The sequence below is a fragment of the Selaginella moellendorffii genome, unplaced genomic scaffold (genome assembly GCF_000143415.4).
Source record: "Selaginella moellendorffii unplaced genomic scaffold, v1.0 SELMOscaffold_30, whole genome shotgun sequence".
Classification (NCBI taxonomy): domain Eukaryota; kingdom Viridiplantae; phylum Streptophyta; class Lycopodiopsida; order Selaginellales; family Selaginellaceae; genus Selaginella; species Selaginella moellendorffii.
The window spans coordinates 1,243,117-1,256,102 of NW_003314291.1; the positions used below are offsets into that span (position 1 = coordinate 1,243,117).

The 12,986-nt window shown below is 43.2% G+C and overlaps 1 protein-coding gene across 1 annotated transcript; it reads right to left on the bottom strand.

The window, feature by feature from the left end:
- Positions 1–23: 23 nt before the first annotated feature.
- LOC9648640 (probable serine/threonine-protein kinase PBL11) lies at positions 24–2,617 on the bottom strand. Its single transcript, XM_002976403.2, has 6 exons — positions 1,888–2,617; positions 1,484–1,809; positions 1,288–1,423; positions 1,069–1,199; positions 872–995; positions 24–799 (listed from the first exon to the last, which is right to left on the bottom strand). Exons 1-6 carry the CDS (start codon positions 1,973–1,975, stop codon positions 252–254), a joined length of 1,353 nt encoding a protein of 450 aa, XP_002976449.1. The 5' UTR covers positions 1,976–2,617; the 3' UTR covers positions 24–251.
- Between the last annotated feature and the right edge of the window lie 10,369 nt (positions 2,618–12,986).

Here is a 12,986-nt window from a genome sequence, read left to right on the forward strand (position 1 = left end):
TCAGGTTTTGCGACGATGCTAAAAGCCATGAAACTTTCATTTGTTTGTAATATATTCTCGTCGTGTGTGTCTTTTTGGAAATCAGAGTTGGCTCGACTTTTCTCGAAACCAATATGTACATATCTTGCAGCTTCATTCTCGAGGTAATCCTTCAATGCTTATTCGATCAGCCTCTCACTGACCTTGTATGCTGTAACATATATATAGGATATAAAAAAGAGTCCAGGGAGATTCCAACTCTTTCTTCATCGTCATCGTCTGTTGAAGCGTGCGGGTGATCGCCTGGGCGAGGCCTGGTATCTTTGCTGGTTTGGAGCTCCGCCACCACTGGCAGGACTTGGAAAGCCATTTCTATGGTGATGAGTATGTCCCTTTGGCGAGTTGTTATTCCCATGGTGGCTGAAGTTCCCGTTTACAATCAGTGGTCTCGGCCTGGAGCTCGGGTATGGATTTGTGTTGTAGTTTAGAGGTTGGAGCTGACCCGTGATGTCGCTTGTGACTTGCAGAGGCTCCAGGTGACGAACAATCTCCTTCATATCCGGCCTCGACTTTGCGTCCCGACTGAGGCAAGCCGCGGCGAGCTGAGCGGCCTTTTGGAAGGCTTTCATGGGGCACTGGCCGTCGAGCTTTGGATCCACCAGTCTGAAGATCCTGCGCTTGTCGTGGAGATAAGGCCTGGCCCATTCCACCAAGTTGTGCTCGCCAGTGGGTCTAGACTTGTCCATGGATCGTCTGCCAGTTAGCATCTCCAGGAAGACAACTCCAAAGCTGTAAACATCGCTCCTGGCTGTCAAGTGACCTGGAGGAAACAAAGGTACGATCCTTTTAAGTTCAAGAACTCTCAATTTTTTTTCTTTCTTTGTGAACTTACCAGTCATCACGTACTCGGGAGCTGCGTAGCCGTAAGTTCCCATGATTCGTGTGGAAACATGCGTCTTGTCTCCTTCCGGGCCATCTTTCGCGAGGCCGAAATCCGAGAGCTTGGCCGTGTAGTCCTGAGAGGATTTAACGAGTCACGGGTTTGTTAGTCTCCAAGATTGTTTCTTCATTACTTTATCTTCTACTCACATGGTCTAGCAGGATGTTGGAAGTTTTAAAGTCGCGATAGATCACAGCTTCCCGATGCAAAAAGGCGAGGCCTTGCGCGGCTCCCAATGCGACCTTCATTCGAATCGCCCAAGTTAGAGGCAATGATCCTTCTGCCAAAACAAGAACAATAAAATTTGAAGACAACGCGTGAGCGGATGGTCGTAAGAGAAAAAACTATCACTATGACGAGCAACTTACTGCGAAATAGATGGTTTTCCAGGCTACCGCGAGGCATGAACTCGTAGACAAGAAGTCGATGCTCGTCCTCCGCGCAGTAACCAATCAACTTTACGAGATTGAAATGGTGAAGCTGGCCGAGAAAATTCACCTCCGCCTGTAAGTTTCATCCATTCTGTCAACAAAACCGGTGTTTTCTTCGCAGACTAGAACTTACCAGCCATTCTCGGTGGCCTTGGAATCCTTCCGGATTCAGCTGCTTCACTGCTACAGTTAAACCCGAGCCGGGCCGAACAGCGGCCGTGCCATTCTCGTCGATCCACCCCTTGAAAACATGGCCGAAGCCGCCCTCCCCGATCCAACTATCCGGCCGGAAGTTCCGAGTAGCGGACTTGAGATCACCGAAGCTAAACACGCGGAGGCCGGAGCTCTGGCGGAGGATCTCATCTCCGGACCTGGGAGTGGAGGGCAGCACGTCGGAGGAGGAGAAGGATTTCTTGCGCTGGGTCTGTGGGGTTTGCTCCGCAGGCGAATCCGGGTGATCTACAGTGACCGAGAAGTTAGAACAAGCAAGCCGAGACAAACGAGATCGAAGAACTTGCTGCTGTGATCTGTACGAACCTGTGCTTGGGGTCACGCTGCCGTTATCTCGATGCTTGCCGACGCATCGTCCCAGAGCCGACCCAAAAGCGGACCAGCAAGAACACATCCTCCGTGCTGGTGAGCTATCGGTTCTAACTCTGTATCCTTTGCTTTCAAGTTCTTAGATCTTCGTGGAGCTCTCGAGAATCTAGCGTTCCTTTCCTCCTTCCCGGCAAGGTACCAAAGCTATCTATCACTCGCTCGCCTCTACCTTCGTCTCATTTTGTTCCAGATTCCCGGGGATGTGAGCGCTGGAAAACACGATAACACGGTGCTCGTGTTTGGCGACTACTGACCTGGTAAACACGAGCTCCTTTCTCCCCCCAACGCTCACTCACTGCTTCTTCCTCGAATCGATCACTTCGCGACCCATTAGTTACTGCGAAATCTGCGAGAACTTGCTCCACCTAACTAAGAGGGAGCATGAGAGAAGAACAGCGGCGAGGGTAAAGAGAGAGAGAAGACCGAGACAACAGCGAAACAAAACAAGCAAGGAAGCAAGCAAGAAGAAGATTATTTCTTTATGAGAGAGACATAGAGTGAGAGAAGAAAACCAAGGCGGAAGAAGAAGAAGAAGAATGAAGAAAATTTCACCCGAGGCACTGTGCTGAATGCGACAGCGAGACAGGCAGTGAGAAGGCAGAGAAAGGCACTGGTGTTGCTCAGTATAAGCATATGATAAGAATGAAAGGTACAATGTTTTTCAAGTTTTATTTCTGGTGATTTTTCTATGCTCCAAATTTTTGCCTGTTGGTTTACTCCACCTTGTGTTATCTATCATTTTGGAGCTATCTCATCTCCATCTCCATGGTCTTGTTCTTCCTGAAAGTTTTGGAGTCTTGGTAGTGGTTTGTTTGCTTCTTTCGTTTCTTGTATGGGAGAGGATGTTTCTTCTACTTGGACTGGAGAATCAGTCCAAGATGGGCAGCCAATGCCGCGTTCCAAGGATAATTAGTTTTGTATTATGGATTCTAGAATCATGTTTAGATGATAAGTTATTAGCAATGGAATCCAAGCGGAAGTCCATCTCAGAGCAACAGGGTGTTCTTCTCAACTGTTGTGATGCTAGATACGAGAAAAGCTTCCCAAACGACTAGAGCTATGTTTTTTTAGTTCTAGTGGAGAAGAGTTTGTGTCAAAACCAAAATGTGATCTTGCTTTTAGTGGAGTTTTTGACAGAATGTTGCAAGAACAACACGATGATGTGTTCTCTTTTTTACTTCAGAAAACACAAGAACCGGGCTCTGATTTGAGAGCAATCACAGGATCATTCTATGCGCTTTCTTATCACATCTTCCATCTTCGAATTCATGATCAGTGTGACACTGACTGCCATTTTTTGCATGTGTGACTTTCAAGTTGGAAGCTCCTTAACAATGTTGCCACGAGAACAAACCAAGCGGCATTTTGCTTGGCAATCTTCTTCATAGCTCGAGCTCCACTCCGCACTGAATCCGGCAGGCACCCAGCAGTGTTTTCCACACCACCACATACTCCGGAACTGGCATGCTTTGCAGCAGCTGCTCCGCCTCGGAAAGCCTCCCGACTCGTCCAAAATCATCGATTAGTCCGTAGAGATTGACGAACACGGATCCAAGCACCGCTTGGGAGTGATCCCACCTCCTGGTGGCCTCCTTGATCTATCCCAGGCTCGCGCACGCGTCCAGCGCGACGCGGTTGAGATTCAGGCGCCCTCGAGCCGCAGGTGGCGGAAGAGATCCATCCCCACATTCTAGATTCATAGTAGCTCACCACATTCTTAACCGACATTTCCTCAAAGAGAACATTTGCCTGGAAAATATGCCCGTTCTCGGCATATGCCTGGACCACGGTGCTGTAAGAAAACACATTCGTATCGTCCATTAAATCGAACATTGACTTGGCCATCTTAAAAAACCCCACCTCTACACACCCATAAAGTATCGTGTTACGATATATAAGATCTCACTCTACCGTCTCCTCCAAATCCCCATTGTGGGCATTAATGACACGAGCCTTCGATAAAAAATCTCTCTCATTCTCCAGAGTGTGCCTGGAAGATCGGGTTCCAGCAGCCTGTCCTCAAGGCTGCCACATCACATTGCCCATACATTTTCAAGGCAAGATTGGAGAGGTATCGATCGAGCTCATAGTTTCATGCCACGACGGAAGGAGACAATTGGGATTGCTTGGCTGGGGCAAAAAGACCCAAAATCACAGGTGGCTGATTAAAATCTTAGAGTTCTTGGATGGATTTTTTTCTTGCTACTAGTGATTTTAGTGTGTTCTTTGTCTATGATGGTTCCTACCTTTTGTCAGCTCCGCAAATACTGAGGAGGAGAAGCTATCCATTCTGTGAAAGCTAAGAATAATGGTTGATGATGATGCCTTCTTCATCTGCTTGATGGAAATTTTTTGTTTTGGTTCATTTTAAGATAGAGACATATGAACTCAGGATCTCTGGTGTGCACTCTTTATAGCACCTTCTCATACTTCAGCCAAAGGATCCTCAAAGTCACATGTATTGATATAAGTCTTGACATGGCAAGTTACAAGTCATATATGCATGGAGACCAAGGCTAGAACTCCAAAACATATGCAAAAAAAAATGAACAAATGCTCAATCAATCATGCTTTGCTTTTTACTTTGTCATTATTGTGAGTTTATTGGCAAGTTCTTAAGAACTAAAGTGAAACCATTAGCTTGGAAGAGTTAAAGACTGTTGCAAATGTGATTTTAGATATCAAAAAATATTTTTCAGTTAATCTTTAAAAACACTATCTTTTTACTATCACAATGGTAGGAAATCAGTATTGTTAATTCTTTTTCATTAGTCTCTTTTGTTTAAGTATAGTAAATTGGGTTTAACATTTGTATTTAGCCAAATAAAGATAAAATAAAAACTCTTATATGTTTTTTTCTGAATATATTTGATATGGTTTTTAATTCTCTTTTGCTTTGTTTTACACTAACTTGGCAAGCACTCTCATGTATTCTTAATATTGTTAAATGATAGATTACTGTGTCCATTAAACACATTATCATGCTTTATGTGTTGGTCTTATTTCAGTCCCATGTGTTATTTATAGTAAGTGCCTATATCTATTAATGAGGCATATTTTAGAATATAGAGAGTGTTCTAAACCCTATAATGTTATTTTCACATCCTAATTCATGATTTAACACCATTTGTGAGTGCATGGAATATGGAAAGGGAATACAGAAATGTGCATATCAATTAGCCCAAAAACCCTAGCTTATATACAGGAGCGAGTGGTCTGGATTGAAACCAATCCGATAGCTACCAAAATTCACTACGCTAATATTAGTATACGGCATTGTAGCCGTACACTTGGCCCTCACATCATCCCCTCCTCTCGGAATAATGGAAGGCCGTCAGGGTTCTTTTGTAGATGGGCCGGGATTTGGAGGAACGTCAGGAGGAAGCATCGGCGGATCTGTAGACGGTATTAACTGCTCCTGATCCCTTTGTATGAAGCGTTTTAACCGCTGCACATGCACAATCTCTGGAGGATCGGCCTGCTGAACGTCATGCCGAACCTCATAAACTTGTGGTCCAACTTGCCGTAACACCCAATACGGTCCTTTCCACTGCGCAAGGAGCCCCTTAGATAAACCATATACCGTAAGATGGGGAAAACGGACTAACACCAAATCATCCACTTTGTACTCCGCAGGTGGACGATGATGGGAATTGTAACGTTGTTGTTGTCCCACTTGTACGCGGCCTAAGTGTTCGGCAGACTCTGCTGGGACAAGTGGAAGAATGCTTGTCAAATACTGATCCCATGACCTAGCATCAGGAGCTCGTGGCAATCGCGAAGGTAAACCCAACTCTGTTGGTAATATTGGATCATGACCATATAGAAGTTTATATGGTGAAGCACCAACAGAACTCTACACCCTTGTGACATAGGCATACCGAAGAGACGGCAAATAACCATCCTAATCCGAATGCTGAAAGTTCACATACTTCACAATCATCCCTTTCAATGTCCGAACGAGCCGTTCCACCAGACCGTCTGATTGTGGATGATAAGCACTCGTAAAAGTGTGGCGTATCCCCAACCGAGATGTCAAAACATGAAATACCTCAGCCATAAATGCAGGACCATTATCCGAAAGAATCCGCTCTGGACAAGAATGCTGGAACACCATTCGATTGAGGAGGAAGTATCCAACAACAGTTGCAGAGGCGCTAGCAAGAGCACCAACTTCCACCCAACGAGTCAAATAGTCAGAAGCAATAATAACATACTCATTGCCAGCAGTCGATCGTGGAAAAGGACCCATAAGATCAAATGCCACCAACTCAAACGAACAGGAAATTGCAATTGACTCCAACCGTCCTTCCGCAGCACAGGGGGGGGTATTACGAGCTTGGCACCAAACGCAGCTACGCACATACCGGATAATATTATGTCGCATCTCTAGCCAATAGAAAGACCTGCGCAGCTTCTCGGTGACACGACGGTGTCCCATATGCCCACCTAGAACAGGAGAATCATGGTAAGTATGGAGAAACCGCGGAATAAACATCGAAGGCACCACCAACCGTAAATGATCATCAGGATCCGTCCCCACAAAATAAAGAACGCCATCTTCAAGGCGATATTGAGAATGTAAATGCCGGAAAGGCAAGTCATCAGCAAGTGATGCAGGATTCTCAAACCCATCTCGAAGCCTTCGAATCCACGGCTCAATCTTTTGAGCCTCGTGAACCTCATTAAGAGAAGGTAGATCTTGCTCTGCACCCTGTGGACACTGAACGTCAAGGACAGCAACTGCCAACGGCACAGAATCCTCATCTAGAAAATCCATAGACGCTGGAACAACAGGTTCGTCAGAAACATGAGAAGTGAGTGGAGAAGGAAGAGGAGCTCGAGAAAGGGCATCAGCATCAGCCATAGAACTCCCTGGGCGATGAACAACATCAAAATCATATATCTAAAGCTTTAAAGCCCATCGAGCCGTATAACCAACCAGGTTCTTCCACTTCAATAATGAAGTAACAGCAGCATGGTCACCTTCAAGTAACGTCCGAGAACCATGTAGATATGCATGAAGTTTCTCAAAACCCCAGACTGCTGCTAAACACTCCTTCTCCGTCGTGGAGTAGTTCATCTCCGCTGGTTGTAATGTACGGCTTATGTATGCAATAGGATGGTGCTGACTATGCACACTCGAGCTCTCTTGCATCAACACACCTCCAAGACCAATGTTAGAAGCATCCACGCGCAAAATAAAAGGTCGAGTGTAGTCAGGATATGCCAAAACCGGAGGAGTCGTCAATAGCTCTTTGAAATCCACGAACGCCTGCTCACAATCCGGAGACCAGATGAAAGATGACGTTGATGACTTCAGCAACGCTCGCAATGGTGTAGTGCGATCAGAAAGATGATCTACAAAACGACCGAGATACTGCACCTTACCCAAAAAGCGCTGCACATCGTTCACACACTTCGGAGTAGGGAACTTTAGAACAGCCACAAGTTTGTCAGGATCAACTTGCAAACCCTCACGAGAAATACGGTACCCAAGATAAGTTGTGTCCTTGGACCCAAACACGCACTTTGACCGCTTCAGCTTTAAACCAACATCGCGTAACTGATCCAACACCTTACAAACATCACGAACGTGCTCCTCTCACGTCCCCTCTGAGTGGATCAAGACATCATCAATGAAGTCAGCAGTCATCTCCGGTATATCGCAAAGAACCTCGTCCATCATCCGTTGGAAAGTTGCTGGAACATTGTTCAAACCAAACGGCATCACCAAGAACTCGTACAAACCAAATGGTGTACGAAAAGCAGTCTTAGGAATATCTTCTTCGGCCATCGGTACTTGCCAATACCCAGAAGCAAGATCTAGCTTGGTGAACCAACGACTTCGCCCCAGACGATCCAAGAGATCAACAGTGTGAGGAAGAGGATACACATCTGGGATCGTCACTTCATTTAACGGACGATAGTCAATGCAGAAATGAATACTCCCATCAGGCTTTGTCACAAGATGAGGTTCACATGCCCAAGGACTCCACGACTTCCGAATAACACCCTTCTCCAGCATTTCCTTGACGTTTGCTCGTAAAATCTTGATCTCTTTAGGTGACCAACGACGAACATGAACCTTGATTGGACGAGCATCTCGGTTGGAATCGGATGACATGTGGCAATCTTGGCCCCAGACGATAGGTCAAATTCAAAGAGATCAGAATACTCCTTTATGAGCCGGTCAACTGTTGCAACACAAAGAGCGTCGGAGGGATCGGAAAAGGGAAAAGTAGAACAAGATGGAAACACAAAAGGAAAGAGTGGGGGAACAAAAGTAATGGAAGCAAAGGTAGAAGTAGAGGGATGAAGGGGTATGGAAGTGAGAGGAATGGATGAAACATAAAGAAGTATGAGACAAGGGGGAGAAGCCTCAAAGTCACATTTGGCATGATTGCGTTGCAACCAATCCATACCAAGAATGAGGTCAAAAGCTTGACTCGGCACCACCCGCAACGACTGCAACTCAAGCTCGAGATCGCCCACACGCACAACCAGGTCCACCTCATCCCGTGCACATGCATGTGTACGGCCGTTGCCATAAAGAATGAAAACTGGTTCTGCTGCACGACGCAAGTGTAGACGACAACGTGTGGCAACAAGTCGAGTAATAGAAGATAAACTCGAACCTGTATCAACCAACACGGAGAGAATAATAGGAGACCTCTTGTTATAAAAACGAGCTTAGAAAGTAAACACTGGATGGACTGGTGCCGAGTGAACCCCTTGATGATACTCCCGAAAGAAAGATGGAGGGGTCACTGATTTATTCGCGCAAGGTCCCTCCGTTACTCGCATGACTCCTCGTTTCCCAAATGCATCTCAGTGTCCAGACCTTCCACTGCAGCAGCACCCAGGGGACGTTGCTGACGCCAAGGTCTCCACCCAGGAAATGGAGGTCGCCAATCTGGAAAATGACGGCAACGCTGATAAGTATGACCAACTTCATCACACGCCCAGCAGCGAACATCACGGCCACGACCACGTCCTCGTGCTTGTCCTTGGACTCGAGCAGCAGTAGCATCAACCTCCATTGGAACAGGACCATCACCCATAGGAAGTGGAGCGGAAGGACGTGCAGCGAGAAGTGGAAGAGGCGACATTTCATAACGTTGTGCCAAGCGAAGAGCATCGTCAAGGGTGGCAGGAGCAAGTGCATGCACAAGGCCGATAAGATCTTGACGAAGTGCTGGCCACAACATTCCTAGCTTGATCCGCTCCGACATATTTGGCTCCACACAAAGCAAAAGACTTCGGAAACGAATGCCAAATTGCATCACCGACTCAGATGGCCCTTGGCGAAGACGATGCAATTGTTGGAAAGCATCATCACAATCATCGGCATGTCCGAAGGCGCGTTTGAAGACATCCGGGAGAACACTCCAATCCCCACGAGTGGCTGCACTCAAACCATTGTACCACTACAACGCCGTCCCTTGGAGACACGTGGGAAACTCACGCAACCGTCGAGCATCATCCCAAGAATGATATGTGGCAATCACCGTAAAGTGATCGAACCAATGGTACACATCATCCCCAGGATTCCCGCGAAAGAACTCCGGCCGAACGCGAGGATTGGCACCAAGAGCAGGAGGAGTTGTACCACGTGCTGTGAACGCCACTATCAACTGAGTTTGGTTGTTCAATTGTAAGCACATAGCATCAAGCAATTGAACTAACTGCTGCTCTAGAGTCAAAGGAGGAGATTGCAGATCAGCCATGAAGATGAACTAAAAAGAAAGAGCAAAAGAAGAGAAATGACAAAAAAGCTGGAAAGAAATGGTAGATCTAGACAATGCAAAAAGCTAGATCTAAACCAAAATCCTAAATCCAAGCACTCCCTAGGGACAATCAAAGGTGCCCCTCACTTCCACCAATGTGAGTGCATGGAATATAGAAAGGGAATACAGAAATGTGCATATCAATTAGCCCAAAAACCCTAGCTTATATACAGGAGCGAGTGGTCTGGATTGAAACCAATCCGACGGCTACCAAAATCCACTACGCTAATATTAGTATACGGCATCATAACCGTACACTTGGCCCTCACACATTCTATTTTTAATAAGTTTTCAAGCTATTCCTAGGGACCAAATCTTGGGACTAGGGTGAAAGTATAAAGTGTGTTTTTATATAAGGGGTTGTTGAGTTCAAATATATTATAAGGATAGTGATTGGAAGGAAGGTTGACCACTTGAGACATTGACTTAGCTCTCACTAAATTGTATTGTTTTTTGCCTAAGTTGGGCATAAGGCAAAGTTTAGTGTTGCTCTAGTTAGTGGGATACCCACCTTCTTACATTAGGCCACTGATATACTAAAATTATACTAAACTCTATTTAACACTATTTTGTATGCAAGAGCTAAATATAGGGAGTTGGTGCTTGTAGAGGAAATTAAATGAGTACCATACCCTCATTTCATAGCACAAAGAGCTTGAAGTTTAAATCTAAAAGGTATGTGATATTTTGTATCAGATGAATTATCTCAATGATTCTTATCAAACTTTTGTTAGAGTTTGTAACTTTAGTTGTAAACCTATATAAGATTAGCTCAATTATACCATTCAATAAAAATATTATATATATGTTTATTTATTGATAGAGGCATGCATACAAGTAATATGATGGTGAAATAGAGCCATATTGATGATGTTGAGACTTTTAGATGAGTGAATCAATAGCAGGAAATTCCTACTAAAATGCTGTAGAAAAGGATAAGGCTGAGTCAAAGGAAGAAGAGCTTGGGTTAGAGGTTACACTACAACATATGCACAAGATATTGAAATTAAGAATTTGCAAAAGGAAATTTGTAAATTAAAGAAGGAGAACAAGAAAAAGGAAGAAAGAAGTAAAAACAACTAAAATAATTATATTTAAGTAACCAAACTCCTCTTCAAATTTTGAGGATAATATTCACCCCAGTTGCATGAGTTATAAAGTTCAAGCCCTTGAAACCACCTATTTTTAAAAGCATATAAGACTATTAAGTTTTGGAAGATTAGGTTTACAATATGGAAAACTATTTTATAGTGGCAAATGTAAATGATCATACAAAATTTATATATGCATAGGATTTTCTCATTGATCATGCCAAAACTTAGTGGCACTAAATATGCAATGAAAAAGGTCAAACTAAAAGTTAAACTAAGATGAAATCTTGTATTCATAAGAAATACTTATTGGATGATCTTAGTTTTAGACTTCACGACAATTAAGGTAATAATGGGACTTTATACACTATATTAATGCATTTGTTCATAAACTCATTATGATTGCAAATATAAATGACAAAGGTATTCAAAGTTATTTCTTAAAAGATTTAAGTTCACTTTCTTATAATAAGATTTTAAAATTTAATCCAAAACCATATCTAGATTGTAAGGAGGCAGTATAACTGTAGCGCACCTTATCTCTCTCCCCTTAAGCCAACTGGAAAAGGGGCAATTGCTTGATGAGAGAGCCCTTAGTGGCTATTTTATCCCCATTTATCCCCTAAGGTTTCAAGGATCCACGGTGACAGTATATCCAAATCTCATCCCATGATTACATGCGCTACACTCACCCCCCCTTCAAAGATGTCAATGTCCTCATTGATTATTGACTAAGAACCCCTATTGAGCCAAGGGGAACCAGCACCTCCATTTCCACACTCAATCTACCAATCCTTCCATTGTGTAGACCAGCTATTCCATGTGAGGCAACTAGTCATCCACCCGTACCGCAGTCCCATGGTGGATACCTTCGTCTGTGGATATTCCACACAAGAAGAAGGACGTACGCATGGATGCCCAATACGTACGATTTCAAATTTAGGGGTAGGAATATACCTTGCTCAAGGGTATATTATACTTTTAGGTAGCCACTAATCAATGGGAATCGAACTCGTGCCATTTTCTCTAATACCAACTGTAGCGCACCTTATCTCTCTCCCCTTAAGCCAACTAGAAAAGGGGCAATTGCTTGATAAGAGAGCCCTTAGTGGCTATTTTATCCCCATTTATCCCCCAAGGTTCCAAGGATCCACGGTAACAGTATATCCAAATCTCATCCCATGATCACATGCGCTACAATAACAAGTTGCCTCAGTATCTATATGGAACTTTGAATAAGAATAAAAACTCTAAAAATAAACAAAGTGAATGGAAATAGAAGGTGAAAGGAAAATTTCACTTTTAAGGGTGATAATTAATGAGAGTAATGGTTAATGACCATTTACAGCTTTTTTTGTTTCTAAACCCTCTATTCCTTCTTTTAGTAGTTATAAATAATAACAACTTTTGAAACCTATTCCTAGTGGAATGGATAGTGTGGGTTATTACTTTCATTATGGAGAGGTAAATACATATCTTTGGAATGCCCTAACAAGCATATAACAAGGTCTTGTACCAATGTCATAAGGGAAGATGGTGATTACATACAATATAATATTTAAAGATTTAGTTAAGTTGTTAGGATTGAAAGTTGAGCGAATGTCATATATACTTTTCTAATTTGTGGAAAGTGGGCAAGTAGCTAGGTAAGGAAATTTATAAGTAATGTACATAAAAATATCTAAATAGAAAGAAAGATTGAACTTGGTAGTGTTGAAGATACCATACTTTTAGATGGTGTTTTATATGAATTTCTTCAACAAATATATTTAAGAAATATATAGTGCTAGAAAAAGATGCATCACATTAAAGTTAAAAAATTATTCTAATATGTCCTTTCAATTGCAAAAGCACTCTCTAATGGATTGAAATGCTAAATTTTTTGTTGCAAAAATAAATCAAAAAGCAATTAAGAAAAGATGTTAGACCTTTTGGGTTTAAGTAATGAAAATTAAAGATAATGGTGATCAAGTTTAAATAAGTGATGGGGTTAATCTTGTACTAAGGGAAATTATAGAGAGCTGTTAGTAAGGAATTAAAATATCTTTTTGGAAAATTTACTACCAGAGTACCTCCTATCCATGAGATTGATCATTACATTGAAATGTTTCTGGTTCTAAACCACCTACAAAGGCTTCGTACTATTTGAACATTA